This window comes from Anabrus simplex, chromosome 1 (assembly GCF_040414725.1).
Source record: "Anabrus simplex isolate iqAnaSimp1 chromosome 1, ASM4041472v1, whole genome shotgun sequence".
Lineage (NCBI taxonomy): Eukaryota > Metazoa > Arthropoda > Insecta > Orthoptera > Tettigoniidae > Anabrus > Anabrus simplex.
Genome location: NC_090265.1, coordinates 1,753,332,017 through 1,753,346,881, shown reverse-complemented (window position 1 = coordinate 1,753,346,881; position 14,865 = coordinate 1,753,332,017). Strand labels below are relative to the sequence as shown.

The 14,865-nt window shown below is 38.9% G+C and overlaps 1 protein-coding gene across 1 annotated transcript in view; it reads right to left on the bottom strand.

The window, feature by feature from the left end:
• The window catches only part of igl (igloo), a 631,915-nt gene that overhangs the window by 407,903 nt on the left and 209,147 nt on the right, over window positions 1–14,865 (bottom strand). Inside the window, exon 2 of the mRNA XM_067155150.2 lies at window positions 10,181–10,330. Within this exon, the coding sequence (XP_067011251.1) occupies window positions 10,181–10,330 (150 nt within the window). The remainder of the gene's footprint in view (window positions 1–10,180; window positions 10,331–14,865) is intronic.

Below are 14,865 nucleotides of genomic sequence, written 5' to 3'. Positions count from 1 at the left end.
TCATGACGCGTTCCTGTTAGTACATACCATTTGCGTCAGATGGTAGATAGTGCCCTACACTGTGAATAACGGGAAGGAAACACATGAATTCTGTCTTTTCTAAAGATTTATAACCTGATACTTTCCCATATCACTTTGCAGAGATTACCGAACTCGTTAACAAACATATAGGTGTAAGGAAAACGCCATCCAATAATTATTATTATACTCGAGTCGGAAACATGCAAATTTACAGTTAATGTACACGTCCGTTTGAAGTACACAAAACATAATATGTGAGATCATATTAGACATGCCCTGTATTTTGCAAAACTATTCGGTGTGGCTTGTAGGAGATCATCATTTGTGCAAGATAATGGACATAGAGGGCACCGAATCATGCGGCTCGTGGTTAGTTCTTGGATGCAGGAGGTCAAATGGACAGTATAGCGATTGACCTATCTATAGCATTTGATAAGGTAGATCATGGGAGACTATTGTCAAAAATGAGGGCTATTGGACTGGACGAAAGATTGACTGAATGGATAGCTATAATTCTAGAAAATAGAACTGAGAGGATAAAGCAGGTGAAGCTTTATCTGATCTGTAATCATTAAGAGAGGAATTCCTCAAGAAAGTATTATTGGACATTTAGGTTTTCATATACATATATAAATGATATGAGTAAAGAAGTGGAATTAGAGATAAGGCTTTTTGCGGGTGATGTTATTCTGTATAGAGTAATAAATAAGTTACAAAATTGGGAACAACTGCAAAAATATCTCTACAGTGCTGTGAGATGGACAGCAGGTAATAGTTCGATGATAAAGGTGGTTGAAAGTCAGGTTGTAAGTTTCACTAATAGAAAGAGTCCTCTCAGTTTTAATTACTGCGTTGATGAGGTTAAAGCTCCTTGTAGATATCACTGTAAGTACCTACCGTAAGTATTAATATAAGAAATGATCTTCAATGGGGTAACCATATAAATGGGACTGTACGTGAAGGGTAGATATCTGTGCACATGATTATGGGGGTATTTAGGTGTTGTAGTAAGGATGTATAGGAATAGGCATACAAGTCTCTGGTAAGACCGCCCCAAATAGAGTATCGTTCCGGTGTATGAGACCCTCACCATTGTTACTTGATTAGAGAACTGGAAATAATTCAAAGAAAACCAGCTAGATTTGTTCTGGATGATTTCAACAAGAGGGTAGCGTTACGAATATGTTGCAAAGTTTGGGCTGGGAAGACTTGGGAGAAAAGAGACGAGCTGCTCGACTAAGTGGTGTGTTCAGAACTGTCAGTGGAGGGATAGCTTGGAATGACATTAGTAGACGAATATATTTGAGTGGCGTTTGTAAAAGTAGGAAAGCTCACAATATGAAAATAAAGTTGGAATTAAAGAGAAAAAAATTGGGGAAATTATTCGTTTAAGGAAGGGAATTACGGATTGGAATGTACCAAAGGAGATGTTCAATATATTTCAAAATTCTTTGTAATCATTTAAGAAAAGGCTATGAAAACAAAAGATAGGGAATCTGCTACCTGAGCGAATGCCATAAATGCAGATCAATGTCGATTTATTTTATGTTCTTGTCCTCATTGACATCTTGTATCACTTGTGCTAAAACCCCTATTTCTTTTATCCCACTCCTGATCATAGCTTGATCAGCGACTTCCACATCAGCCAGCTTTCATTATGTCCAGGTGGTAACTACTCAGCTGCTGGCCTCCGTCTACAGAGATGAGGGGTCCTCTACTGCCACAGCTTCAGGCTTGCATTCTCTGGTGATATGATAGTAAAAGTTATCAGGATAATTAGAATGAAGATTAAAACAACCTACGAACTCGTAATTTTCATCCAAAGTCAAGGGGGGAAGGTAGTGTCAGGTCATCGGCTCTACAGCTCTGCATTCGGAAGGTGGAGGGCTTGTCCCACCGTTGGCTGTCCTGAGAATGGTTTTCCATGGATTTTCATTGTCCTCACTAACGGGAATGCCAGGACATTTCCTTTTACAAGCCACGTCCGCTACCCATCTAACCCTTCTCCGCACCTCAAATGACCGCTAAAATTCTCTGACCAGAGAGAGGGCGTCGCCCTCTATAAAACCCGCCGCACCTCTTCAGGGACGGAGTGAAATCTAAAAGAACAGTCAGGTAATTTAGCTCAAGTCTAATGAGCTGGGAAGTAGAAATAAATTTACTGGGGACTGATTAGGAGAAAGCCAATCTGCGTTTGAAAATGTGGAGATTCTCCTTGTCTCCTTTTCCCACAGTGACCTGCCATTGTGCTCATCCTGTCATGTGCTCGTGAGAGTTGTAAGTCTGACGTAAAACAACTCTCAAATTTGGGTTTTTGGGTCTTAGGAGAAAAATCGATGTACCGCTTTTCATGAAATACTTGAAGCTACAGCTCATAAAGTATTGCATAGACGGAAATGGTTTGTAGATTACTTTTAAGTAAAAGGATGAAAGCATAAGACTTGATCTCTATCGTTGACGTAATGAACAGGACGTCATCAGAAAATGGCCACATAATTAACATCTGATTTGGTGGTCAAAATGTCGAGCACGGAGTGGTTTTACTTGGCGTGAACGTATCTTACAGGGACGAGTGAAGTTCAGTTTGATTGTTCTCGATCATAACTATAGAAAACACTAGATAAATTATAATATTACAGCGAACTAGAAAAAAATATTGATGATTTTGTTACTGATAATTGAGAAATTTTGAGTTAATTGTGACCGGGTCCAGAAAAAACTGTGTGGCTAAAACAAACACTTTTTTGAGTGCTGCGATTTCTAAATATGTATAACTTAACCACCTATTTTAAGTCCGGATCCGTGGCTAAATGGTAAGCGTGCTGTCCTTTGGTACAGAGGGTCCCGGGTTGGATTCCCGGCCAGGTCGGGGATTTTAACCTTCATTGCTTAATTACAAAGGCTCAGGGTGGGGTGGATGTGTGTGGCGTATTCAGCACTAGAAATCATCCCAGATAGGGCCCTCATCTTCACAGACATGCACGTCGCCTAATAGGCCGTCTACGAGAAAGAGACCCACACCAGGCCCCTCCGGAGGCCATTCCCCATTATTATTATTATTATTATTATTATTATTATTATTATTATTATTATTATTATTATTATTATTATTATTATTATTATTATTATTATTATTATTATTATTATTATTATTATTATTATTATTACCTCTGCTTAATTGAATTTACCGTGAATTGTTATCTTATGAAATGACTGAGATAAATAAAGAAAAATGAAATGAAATATGTAGGTATATAAAATAAAATACTGCTTGTAGGTATAATTAATCGTATTATTTTGCTCAATTTTATAAGTTGGAACATTTCTCTCTTGATTTTCTCTGGCTAGTTCGTGGATTATGTTGGCATGTATTTTGCTGGTCACCCTCTTTCCTTCACATGCTGTTCTGCGGACTTTTTAAGCTGTTGTGAGGATGGTCCTTAGGGAGACCAACTGCTGAGGGAAGGAATGAGGGACACGGCAGTCAATAACGGGGGACATTCCAAAATTTTGGGGGACAGTTATATTTTTAGCTTTAATTTTAAAACGACAAAGACGGTAACATTTTCTAAAAGCATTGTGTTGCCAGTTTACGTCTCTTTTCATCAAGAATACACTTGTTGAATTAATAACATAGAAAAATAGATTTCACTCATCTTTATTGGTCTTCGCCTTTGTTGTGTCTCGTCACGTCTAAGAATCCTCCACGAGAAACACTGAACGTTTACAAAACGCCTTGTGGACGTTACTTCGATCAGGATATAAGTATGACGTGTTGGTTTCCCAATTTGCAGTAATCTATATGCACATGCCAGTTTATTTTTCTCTTTTTCCTTCTTGGGTTTAATTTTTAATTTTTGCGCCGAATCCTTTTAAAAAGTAAAAACAACTTAAATAGAAACAACACAAAACGTCTATGCTGATGCACTTCGCGCTACAAAATGGCCACGCTCACTACGCGACGAACTTACGGTAACTCGTATATGGAAAGTTACACCTGAAACGCTTTTCCAAAGGTTGTATAACTTCTTCCTTTGCACATTCTAAGGTCATGCTGTTGGCAATGGTTACGCTATGTTTAGTTGAAGATACATACATACATACATACATACATACATACATACATACATACATACATACATACATACATACATACATACATTATCATTACAGACTGTTATGCCTTTCAGCGTTCAGTCTGCAAGCCTTTGTAAATTTACTGAACGTCGCAATAATTCTCGATTTGCAACTAGTGCTGTGGCCTCATTTAGTTCTATATCTCTTATCTTTAAATCGTTAGAAACTGAGTCTAACCATCGTCGCCTTGGTCTACCTCTACTTCTCTTACCCTCCATAGCAGAGTCCATTATTCTCCTAGGTAACCTATCCTCCTCCATTCGCCTCACATGACCCCACCACCGAAGCCGGTTTATGCGTACAGCTTCATCCATCGAGTTCATTCCTAAATTAGCCTTTATCTTCTCATTCCGAGTACCCTCCTGCCATTGTTTCCACATATTTGCACCAGCAATCATTCTTGCTACTTTCATGTCTGTTACTTCTAATTTATGAATAAGATATCCTGAGTCCACCCAGCTTTCGCTCCCGTAAAGCAAAGTTGGTCTGAAAACAGACCGATGTAAAGATAGTTTCGTCTGGGAGCTGACTTCCTTCTTACAGAATACTGTTGATCGCAACTGCGAGCTCACTGCATTAGCTTTACGACACCTTGATTCAATCTCACTTACTATATTACCATCCTGAGAGAACACGCAACATAATACTTGAAATAATGGACCTGTTCTAGCTTTGTATCACCAATCTGACATTCAATTATGTTGAATTTCTTACCTACTGACATCAATTTAGTCTTCGAGAGGCTAATTTTCATCCCATACTCATTGCACCTATTTTCAAGTTCCAAGATATTACACTGCAGGCTTTCGGCACAATCTGCCATTAAGACCAAGTCGTCAGCATAGGCCAGACTGCTTACTACATTTCCACCTAACTGAATCCCTCCCTGCCATTTTATACTTTTCAGCAGATGATCCATGTAAACTATGAACAGCAAAGGTGAAAGATTACAGCCTTGTCTAACCCCTGTAAGTATCCTGAACCGGAATTCTGACTGAAGCACAATTGTCAACATAAATGCCTTTGATTTTAATAATCTACCTTTAATTCCATAGTACCCCAGTATAGCGAACATCTTTTCCCTCTGTACCCTGTCATATGCTTTCTCTAGATCTACGAAACATAAACACAACTACCTATTCCTTTCGTAGCATTTTTCAATTATCTGGCGCATACTGAAAATCTGATCCTGACAGCCTCTCTTTGGTCTGAAACCACACTGGTTTTCATCCAACTTCCTCTCAACGACTGATCGCACCCTCCCTTCCAAGATGCCAGTGAATACTTTGCCTGGTATACTAATGAATGAGATACCTCGATAGTTGTTGCAATCCTTCCTGTTCCCTAGCTTATAGATAGGTGCAATTACTGCTTTTGTCCAATATGAAGGTACCTTACCAACACTCCACGCTAATTTTACTACTCTATGAAGCCATTTCATCCCTGCCTTCCCACTATACTTCACCATTTCAGGTCTAATTTCATCTATCAACTAGATCAGAGCCTCTCAGCGTGCATGCGCGTGGTGCATGCGCGTGGTGCATGCACTGTGCACGGTGCAAGAGACGACTTCGCTTGGTTGACCAGAGTGCAGACCCCCCACTCCTCGATTTGGAGCAATAGCGCTTACTCTCTCTTTCCTCACGCCTGTCTCGCTCGCTCCGCCTGTCTCCCTCTGCCCCACTTGCGCCGTAGCGCTCCAAATCCAAGCTGACTTGAGTCGAGCATAGGCGAGTTGAGCCGAGCTTAGCCGAGTAGCCCATAGACGAAGCGTTGATCCGAGCCATGCCGAGGGGCAGCGATGCACAGTGCACGGAGCTCTTGCGCCTCTATCTGCACGCGTGAGATTTTGGGCGTTTGAGAGGCCCTGAACTAGATGATACTAAAGTTGTGCGTTGTGAAATTTCGTACCGATGACAATAACACAAAAAATAGTTCAAATAGGAAACGAAACAACTGCGGGGCAAATTACGTTCCTAATAGCGGCCCCTTTTTATTCACAGGCTGTTCAGGAACTGAGGTTCTGCGGATTTCCTTAACTGTTGTGAGGAATGTCACCGTTACTTCCTTCCCAGACATATCTCCTTGCTATTATATCATCGCAGAGGTCGAGTTGAGAATAAACTACGCTAGCATACACAGTTGTTTACACAATATAGTTGTGACATTTTTATCAGCATTGTTTCATTCTCCCCATTTTAACGACTTGCATCGCGCAGGAATTGCACAGTTGCTAAAAGCATTGCTGAGTTTTATGTGTTTATCAGCAAGCCCTCTACATCGGAGCGAGTGGAGCACCACTTTCTGTCTAATGCCTTCACATGCGAAACCCTTAAATATCTTCAAACTTACGAGTAAGATTTGAAAAATAAGCACATAACTGAACTTACCGCTAGATTCTTTGTTGTTCTATTGCGTGAAATTAGTAAATTCCTATTAAGAAACAAATATCCACAGTTCTGGCCCGTCAGACAAGCAACGCATAGTTGAAAACATCCCGGGAATATGAGCTACGAAGTTTTGGTAAATAAAATATAATGAAGTATGAGATTATATTCGTTATTTATTCCTAAAGAATCATCGTTATCCGGTCGATTAGATTAAATTAGCACTAAGAGCGCTAATGTGAGTCAATTCAGAGTTTCACTTACGCCCTTATAACTCCATTCGATGTGGACATTTTGTAAAATTCTGAAAACGCCTGAGGGTATAAATAATGGCGTATGGCCTCCGGAGAGACCTGGTGCAGGTCTTTTTCTATTAGACTGCCTCTTAGGTGACCAACATGTCTGTGAAGATGAGGGCCATACCTAGGATGATTTCTAATGTTGAATACGCCACACACACACCCAGCCCCCGAGCCATTGAAATTAACTAGTTAAGGTTAAAATCCACGACCCGGCCGGGAATCGAACCCGGGACCCTCTGAACAGAAGGCCAGTACGCTGACCATTCAGCCAACGAGTCGGACGCCTGAGGGTATTAAACCGAGGAACACATTACCCTTAAGTAAATTTGGCTAGGACTTCAGTGAAAAAAGGAAATATCTAAGAAACAAGTGATTTTGGGCTTTTTTCCGGAAATGCATTTAGACCAAACGTAATTTTTGAAATTCTTTTTTATTTATTTTGATAGAGCTATACAGGACACACAATTTGAAACCTTTCCGTTCTCTTTAGACCTCCCACTTTCGGCACATTTCAGGAAACTGCTTAATTGTACGTTTTTCATGGTATGGGGTCCCCTACTTTGTCTGCTAAAACACTTTACAACATTCAAACACATTTGCTACCGGTTCCTCGACAGTTGCGTACGTGTTGGAGAGGCAAACTGAGCCCCTTAATACAATTTAAGAATTTGAAATCAGCATGTGTATTATCTTTAACGGATCAAAAAATATTTGAGGTGGACAACTGTACAATCAAAGGAGAATTTCGATTTTTACGATATTGAATTTCTTATATAAGTGATTTTTCATTCTTTTTATCTAATTGATTCAAGAACTGGAAAAAAAATCCAAAGAAAAGCAGCTCGATTTGTTCTGGGTGATTTCCGAAAAAAGAGTAGCGTTACAAAAATGTTGCAAAGTTTGGGCTGGCAAGATTTGGGAGAAGGGAGACGAGCTGCTCGATTACGTGGTATATTCCGAGCTTTCAGTGGAGAGATGACGTGGAAGGACATCAGTACACGAATAAGTCTGAGTGGTGTCTTTAAAAGTAGAAAAGATCACAATATGAAGATAAAGTTGGAATTCAAGAGGACAAATTGGGTCAAATATTCATTTATAGGAAGGGGAGTTAGGGATTGCAATAACTTATCAACGGAAATGTTCAATAATTTTCCAATTACTTTGCGATCATTTAAGAAAAAGCAGATCAGTAGTGATTCATTGATTGATTGACTGATTGATGTTTTGTAACGTTGATTGTAGCACGTCTACAGCAACAGAATCCGATAACAGTTTGATGTCTGAGACGGTTCAAAAAGGATAGGATGAAGCATTGAAATTGTCACGTGGTTGCTAGCAGACCCTAACGGAGAAAGAAGGAGAATAATAATTATATGCCCATTTATTTTATGCCCGATGTCCTTCTTGCGTCAAACCTATGTGGAGGGATGTATTAACTGTTGTGCGGCACCGCGGTTATTGATGGTCTAGTATATTGTTCGTGAATGAAGTGATGTTTATTGAGACAAACACAAATAATTTGAGGGGATGGTTACTCATTTACACGTCTCTTTAAAACAAAAATCACCAGCACCAAAAACACGCCCACACTCTTCGACAGCGGAGTTAACTGGACGCGGGTAAAATTCCCAGCCTGACCGAGAATCGAGCCCGAGACATTCTGAATGGAAGGACACTACGCTGAGCATTCAATCAAGGATGCAGATAATAATAATAATAATAATAATAATAATAATAATAATAATAATAATAATAATAATAATAATGAAAATGAAAATGAAAATGAAAACCTACAACCTGTTTTCCAGTCACTGGCCGGGTCAGGGATGTAATGAATGAAACATATAGGCTATTATTACAAAGGGGTCGCCACTCCCAAGGTGATTTATATTAATGAGTGATAAATGCTATGAAATGATATTGGAGAGTCTTGCTGGAATGAAAGACGACAGGGAAAACCGGAGTACCAGGAGAAAAACCTGTCCCGCCTCCGCTTTGTCCAGCACAAATCTCACATGGAGTGACCGGGATTTGAACCACGGTATCCAGCGGTGAGAGGCCGACGCGCTGCTGACTGAGCCACGGAGGCTTTTAATAATAATAATAATAATAATAATAATAATAATAATAATAATAATAATAATAATAATAATAATAATAATAATAATAATCACAGACAAGTCGACTATCCGCAACAGACCAGATATAGTTGTGTTAGAGAAGGAAACAGCACTGAGAATTTCTATGATAAGTATACCTTGAAAATCAACTAGTATACACCACGGGTGGATCATACTAAAAACTATGGCACAAGGAAGAGGTGATCATTGTACCGATCATCCTTTCGAATACAGATGCAATACGTAGAACTCTGGTGGAAGGACTGAACTAGTTGGATGTCAACACCAACATGTATAAAACCATGCAGAAGGCCACGACTGGAATTGTTCGGAAATTTATGGGTTCAAATTCTGCGTAAGAATGTAGTGTAAATTAATGTTCATAGTGCTTTAATTTCCTAAAGTATATACAATTGCTTGAATATCATTACCACGAAAGTGGGAAAATAAATTAATAAATAATAATAATAATAATAATAATAATAATAATAATAATAATAATAATAATAATAATAATAATAATAATAATAATAATAATAATAATAATAATAATAATAGGATCTCCCGCCTGGTGGCCATGTCCTTTAAGGCGTTGACGTCTAAACGCTCTGAAACCGTGGTTAACCAGTTCGTGTCCCGTTGGTCGAAAAAAGGGGTTGGAGAGGTGGTGATATACAATTTTTAATCACTAGTTTGCGTGTCAAAAGCCTGGATTAAATTCAAATAAACCTCTCCACAATGCTTATACGGAGTGAGGGCATGTGACGATGTTGATGGTAATTCGTCCGTCGGATGGGGATGGTGCTTTTCGACAGGAGCAGTCTATGTGCCGGCACAGGGTTTCACCCTCTTTCCTCCTAATGTCAAATATCACGTCATTCATTTCATCTCAGTAACTCCTCTGATGAAGTTGACGTCAGGAAGGACATCCGGTCATAAAAACCCGGTACGACAGATTAATCTCACCTCATACCCGATCCCGGAACAGGAGTGGGACAAACAAACAAGCAAACAAACTAATAATAATAATAATAATAATAATAATAATAATAATAATAATAATAATAATAATAATAATAATAATAAAAAATTCACAATCAGCCATAAGACATGACAATGCATGTTCAGAGCACTAAATAAAATTTTACTGTCGGAAATCATTGTTAGATAATTAGTCCTAGATATTGTTACGAAAGATGTAAGAGCTCCCTACCTTTGTCGTTGGGGTCGAACTGGTCCAGGTCGAGCTGTTCCTCCTCTTGGTTGTCTCCGCTCTTCATGCTCTTGCGCGTCTGGTGGCCCCGGAATACGGCCTGGATCTTCGTCGCCGCCTTCTGCGCCTCGGGGTCGCTTGGGTCGATATCTGCAGCAGGACAGAGCGCCAACTGTAGCCTCAAGGCACACTATGTTATTGAAAAGGCTATATAGTAGCACGTGACAGCAAGTGAAGCACTGTACGGCTAAATGTTGCACTCAGATAGGATTTGTATTTATGATGAGAGGGAAGAATGTAAGTGGGCATACATTCATTTAAAACAAAATAAAGAGTAATTTTCTAACACTTTCCTCCAGGTAACCAACCGGAATATTTAAGATTTTACTGAAAACTATTATAATAAACATTCAAGGCACGTGGATGTGAGTGCAGTGTGAAATTATACTTTAACTACCTTCATATTTCTCACTGTATATGCTTTAATATTAAAGATAAAAATGACACATCTTAGGACGAGAAGTCAAAGCCGCACCAATTCCAATGAATTACAGTTCATTGGATTACATTTTTGAGCAATTAAAAAAGTTTAATTCTTTCAGTTCTTTTTGAAACATTACATAGATACACACTCATACTAAGGTATTGACATTGCTACCTCCAGAGTTTTACTATACATTAAAAATGTATATGAAATACTAGAATTTGTGTATTTCATAAATATTTAATAATTCTTTCGTAATCAGCTTACCCTCCAGGGTTGGTTTTACCGTCGGACTCAGGGGAAATGTCCTGCAGCGTGAGACTTTGGGTCGGGGGATACCGATGGGAAGGAAGACCAGTATCTCGCACAGGCCACCACACCTGCTATGCTTTACATGGGGGGGGGGCGATGGGAAGGTTGGAAGGGATAGACAAGGAAGAGGGTAGGAAGCGGCCGTGGCCTTAAGTTAGATACCATCCCGGTATTTGCCTGGAGGAGATGTGGGGAACTATGGAAAACCATTTCGAGCATGGCTAAGGAGGGAATCGAACCCCCTCTACTCAGTTGACCACCCGAGGCTGAGTGAACCCTGGAACCCGGGCATCCGGAGGTGTCAGCTAATCATCACTAACCACTACATCACAGAGACTGAACTTTAATACTTCACTGGTTAATAATTAAAATAGAATTAAATGTGTATTTTAACAATGTAATTATAATTTTTAGAAATAGTAACATTTATAAGCTGCGTTAAAATGTATAGAGATTTACGTCACAATATGATCATAAATGAATATGAAAAATTGTATACATTAATCGAATTCACATGCTATGTACACCTAAAGAGACATCAGTATTGTGGGGAACTGTATTTACGTTTGTGTTGTATTTACAGTCTTAATTTATTCCTGAATTCGTATAAATATATGTAGATAATATTTATTATTGTTAATGGCGGCATTCTTTTTTCAAAATAACAGTACAGATGTCGTAAATTTGGTCCTATTCATGACCACGTGCCCTTAAATGTTAACAAAAGCCATGTGATATTTAATTTCATTATAGAATAATTGCAATGTTGCGACATCGAATGATTGGACTAAATTCAGGATTAAATTGCTACTAACCAGATTATTAAATATAGTCGGTTAAAATTGTAAGCCATAGTGTTAAGCACTGGAAATACTTAAGTTGTGCGTGAATTTGTATATGATGATGCTGGATTGAGAATGTTCAACTAGTAGTAATTCTTGTAATATTTTCTTTCCATGGATTTGCTTGTTGTGCTTTTGTTATTTTTTGTTTGTTTGTTTGTTTTTTGTTTTTTGTAATTATGTTAACTTTACTTTATTATTACACTACTGTAAGTGACCATTGCCATCGGGATATTTCCCATTTGCAATGTATTTTTTAATAATAATAATAATTAAAAATTACATTCATCTGTAAAATACAGACCGTTACTCCTCTTTCGCCATCCTTTTATTATTGTCGCTGAAGTGCAAAGCAGAAAGTACTTTCCCATATCTTGATTCTTTAGGAAAGACATGATACTCAAGATTCTTAACTTCTTAATCCCGGATCCTTGGTTTTCGGTTCATGAGGCTCCGGGTTCATTCCACGGCCGGGTCGTAGGACTTTAATACTTCAATGGCAAATTCCATTGGTTCGGGGAATTAATGTTTGTGCATTCCCCAAGACCTCTGCAACTCACACATCACACACAACACTATCATCCACAACAATAACACGTAATTTACCGTACACGGCAGATGCTGCCCGCCCTCCTCAAATAATATGCATTACAAAGAATACCCCATGATAGAAATAGCCACACGAAAGTGGAGGACGCATGCTGATTCGCACCTTTCGTTATGAATAGGTGAGATAACTCTCCTTGATATGCCTGTCGTAGTAATATTTCTTTCCCGCCCTTTCCAATCGTTTTATGAACGTTTAATAAGAAGTGCGGTATTGTATGCCGCAATTCGTAGTCAGAATTCATACATTCTGATGTCATCAAGCCCTCTGGCAAAAATTTATCCATATAACCGCTTTTTTTATCCTGCAGCTCTTGATGTAAAGCATGGCATTGTGTCTTAGAAGGAAATGGTATTTTTTTTTTTCCATGCAGAGAACATTTGCACTTTTTCTAGTATAAGTAGGTTTTCCCTTGATAGGTGTTCTCAGATAATATCTAAGGTGTATGTCGTGATGAGGGTCTGTTTGTACGTAGACATATTTCTCTAACTTGTAAGAGGCATGTAAATTATTAGCAACGCTCTGCCATGTGTTGAATATATTTGGAAGCTGAGAAAGGTTAGAGACTTAAAGAGTATCTAGCAGGGAATAGTAATCTTCCGTGATCAGAGGAAGCGAACATTCTCGAGCTTGACAGGTAGGAACCAAACATGGCTGCATGCAATGACCTTACTTAGGATGAAAATCACAAATATCAGAATAGTAATGAATGTGTTAGTCGCTTAGCAACCTGCTAAGTAAAACGTGTATTGCGGGTTAGGGTAAGCCTTCGCCTGCAATTACTGGAGTGGTCATTTAATGATTTGACTTTATGACTACTCAGAGTTTGCTGAACGTCGTACTTTGTCTCATGATACACCGGCGGGTAATTCTGGAGAGAATAAAATAAAAACGAAACAAATCGGTCCAGTAGAACAGACGGACGAATTTGCCAAGAGCTGTTTTTCAGTAAACTCTTTTAATATATAGATATTATTCAGATCTTCTTTCCCACATTTATATCAGATTGGGGGAGCATTTAGACTCATTTCAGATCGGATTTCCTTATTGCATCACAGGCTGGCCTGGTTGAAAATCCGATTTCAATTCAACGAGATTGGAACCTGGGACTCTCGTGTAGAGCGTAGTGCTTTGACCAAAGCATCAGCATTATGTTATTATTACCGGTGTCACGGTGTAAGGATAATATGGCTTCCTTTTACCTAGAGGCTCCGAGTTCGATTCCCTGCCGGTCCACGTATTTTAATTTTGGACTGAGAGCTGGGCTTCGCTCAGTCTCACGAGGGCAACTAAGGGTCTGTTGATACGAGAGGCAGTGGACCTGATCAAGCATAGTCTGGGAATGTCATCACGGTTACCACATGATACTCCAGTATCTGTAGGCCATCCATCTCGGCAGCAGTCTCCTTGGCAGGCCAAAGCCTAACGGACTGTACTGTTGCGTGACAATTCCAGGGTACAAATTTCATGGACAATAATAATAATAATAATAATAATAATAACAGAAGAATATGTTATGCTGTATATTTCTCTAGAGTATATTTATATCTTAACACGAGAAAATTTCTTGCCTGGGGTCGTAAAGTGTTCTTTTGTCTGAGCAGTGCGTAATGTTTCACACAATTGTCTCCTATGAATAAGGTTATGGGATCAAATCCCGGCACAGTGGCTTGGTATTTGTCATTATATTCTTGTCATTAGATTTACATAGACGTTAAAATATACCCTTCTGGGCTGGCACTGTAAGTTAGCTTACAAACGCGAATCAGTTATTATTCCTCAGATCGATTTTTCTTATAAGTTATGTGCGCTGTGTAGTACCGTACGTCATCACTTTCTGCGACACTCCACATTTCCTTGGAGGAGAATGAATACACAACGGAAATGTGCCTGTAAACAGACTAGAGTGAACTTTCTGTCACGCTGTGCCATCCGCGCTACAAAATAGTGCGTCGTAAAGCCTGAAACTGCTGATGGAGCGTCATAAATCTGTCTATGATGAAGCAAAACGATACACGAATAAATTCAAAACGCTTTAAAAAATTTATAGCAAATCACTGCAGGTCTCACAAGTGTTCGCATATTTTCTCTATCTGTGACCGTGACATACGATAGAAATCTGCTACTGGTAACAGCTGTTACATGCGACGAAATCATTGCAAAAACAACAAACTGGAGTACAATCAGAGTATTATTCTGATGTAATACCCCGCATTCCATTTATCGACATTTTAATATTAATAACGTGACGTTAAAAGCAGAAGCAAATATTGGCATTCCAGCTGCGTTTGTGAGTGTAAAACTAATTAATTATTCCAATGAAATGCTTTTCCATTTGATCACTAGAGAGCGGGATTAAGTCAATAACAGTACAAGTCTATAAAGGAATATATTTTGAAATATATATTTGGGTTTTGAATGAACTTAATGTATTTTGATA